Source organism: Galeopterus variegatus, unplaced genomic scaffold, assembly GCF_000696425.1.
Source record: "Galeopterus variegatus unplaced genomic scaffold, G_variegatus-3.0.2 Scaffold866, whole genome shotgun sequence".
NCBI lineage: Eukaryota > Metazoa > Chordata > Mammalia > Dermoptera > Cynocephalidae > Galeopterus > Galeopterus variegatus.
The window spans coordinates 29,481-31,444 of record NW_007726977.1 but is presented as its reverse complement, the minus strand read 5'-3'; the positions used below and the strand labels follow the sequence as shown (position 1 = coordinate 31,444).

At 34.5% G+C, this 1,964-nt stretch overlaps 1 protein-coding gene across 1 annotated transcript in view; it reads left to right on the top strand.

Moving 5' to 3' along the window:
- The window catches only part of XPA (xeroderma pigmentosum, complementation group A), a 25,883-nt gene that overhangs the window by 20,361 nt on the left and 3,558 nt on the right, over nucleotides 1-1,964 (top strand). Inside the window, exon 5 of the mRNA XM_008573023.1 lies at nucleotides 1,083-1,200. Within this exon, the coding sequence (XP_008571245.1) occupies nucleotides 1,083-1,200 (118 nt within the window). The remainder of the gene's footprint in view (nucleotides 1-1,082; nucleotides 1,201-1,964) is intronic.

The window sequence follows — 1,964 nt, the reverse complement described above, 5'->3', positions numbered from 1 at the left end:
CGCCGCCGCGCTTCCCAAGCGGCGCACTTATCCAGTGCGCCACCGGGCCGGCCCCAAGTTATTCTTTTAAAATATAAATAAATATTGTAAAGAGTAAAGGTATATAATACAAAGTTTTAAAGTAAAATGAAGACTTTTTAGGTAATTTAGGTACCACAGTTTTCAAAAGAAATTTATATTGTACAGATAGGAAGTTAGTCAAGTAGATGGAAACTGTTACTGATCCAGGAGCAGATGAGTAGTAGTAATTGGTAATTTCTTCTGGTTGGAGACTTTTGGAGATGACCCTATGTTTAGATCTGATATGACTCATCTGTGAACAAACTTTTCTTTGGTAAGCTGCCAAAATTCATCAAACCCACTGACCACAAATACTTATGTTGATTCCTGTGACAATACAGTCAGAGGACAACTTTTCTATTTATAATCTAATTCAGCATACATTTACTGAGGGTTTCATAATTTCATAGGTTCAGATAGATGTGTTTAATATTAGAGTTGTTTCTTATCATTAATATTTAAAACCTAATTTCAAATAAGTATAAATTTGTACTTGAGTTAGATCATTCTTTGGAACCGATGGGTTTGATAATTATGACTTTATTAATGTTTTGTAACTCTCAATCACAACTAACTTAAACATGGATTCTGTGTTGTAGATTGTGAAGAGNTTTCTTCTGGTTGGAGACTTTTGGAGATGACCCTATGTTTAGATCTGATATGACTCATCTGGGAACAAACTTTTCTTTGGTAAGCTGCCAAAATTCATCAAACCCACTGACCACAAATACTTATTATGTTGATTCCTGTGACAATACAGTCAGAGGACAACTTTTCTATTTATAATCTAATTCAGCATACATTTACTGAGGGTTTCATAATTTCATAGGTTCAGATAGATGTGTTTAATATTAGAGTTGTTTCTTATCATTAATATTTAAAACCTAATTTCAAATAAGTATTTATAAATTTGTACTTGAGTTAGATCATTCTTTGGAACCGATGGGTTTGATAATTATGACTTTATTAATATTTTGTAACTCTCAATCACAACTAACTTAAACATGGATTCTGTGTTGTAGATTGTGAAGAGGTCCCTTGAAGTTTGGGGTAGTCAGGAAGCATTAGAAGAAGCAAAGGAAGTTCGACAGGAAAACCGAGAAAAAATGAAACAGAAGAAGTTTAATAAAAAAGTAAAAGGTAAGTGGCTACATTTTATATCATGAAGGATTGTGTTTTGTCACTTTGCAAAAGGCCTTTTGCTAGATTCTTCCTGTTTAAAGATGTAATGTCACCAGTAGATTGGAATGTGTTTTTTAATAGGTTGGAAAAAAAAAATGACTTAAAGTTTGCCCTCAATAGGTTGGTGTTTGATACTCTCAGTCCAAACCTCACAGTGCTGCATTTCTAAAAAGCATGTAAATCATCATCTCAAAGTGAATCATGTTTTTATATAGGAACAAAGTTAGGATTGGAGATGGTATCCTGGTCAAGTATTTGGCGTCATGTAAATCTTAAATGTGATCAACAGTGTTACAAAAAATAGATGCCCACCAACAAAACTCTCTCTAATTGCTTAAAATGAAAAAAATCATGCCCTAAGTTTCAGTTATCTTATTTAGCAGCTAGAAGGAACTTTCTGATATCAGTTAATCTAATCACTTTTATTTTATATATGACTAGAAGACCCAGAAAGATAGAGTAACTTATTACACAGATAGTTATTGACAGAGTTGGAATTGGAACCAGGCTTTCTCATTTGTACAGTCATTCCTCCATCCATGCATCTTATCTCTGCACACAACTATCCATTCTTTTTTTTTTCCTTTTTGTCTTTTTTTTTTTTTTTTTACTGACCGGTAACGGGATTGCAACCCTCAGTGTCGCGCCCGTACCGGGGACTAGCAATGGGATCGCAACCCTCGGTGTTGCGCCCGCACCACGCTCAGCCAGTGAGTGGGAAC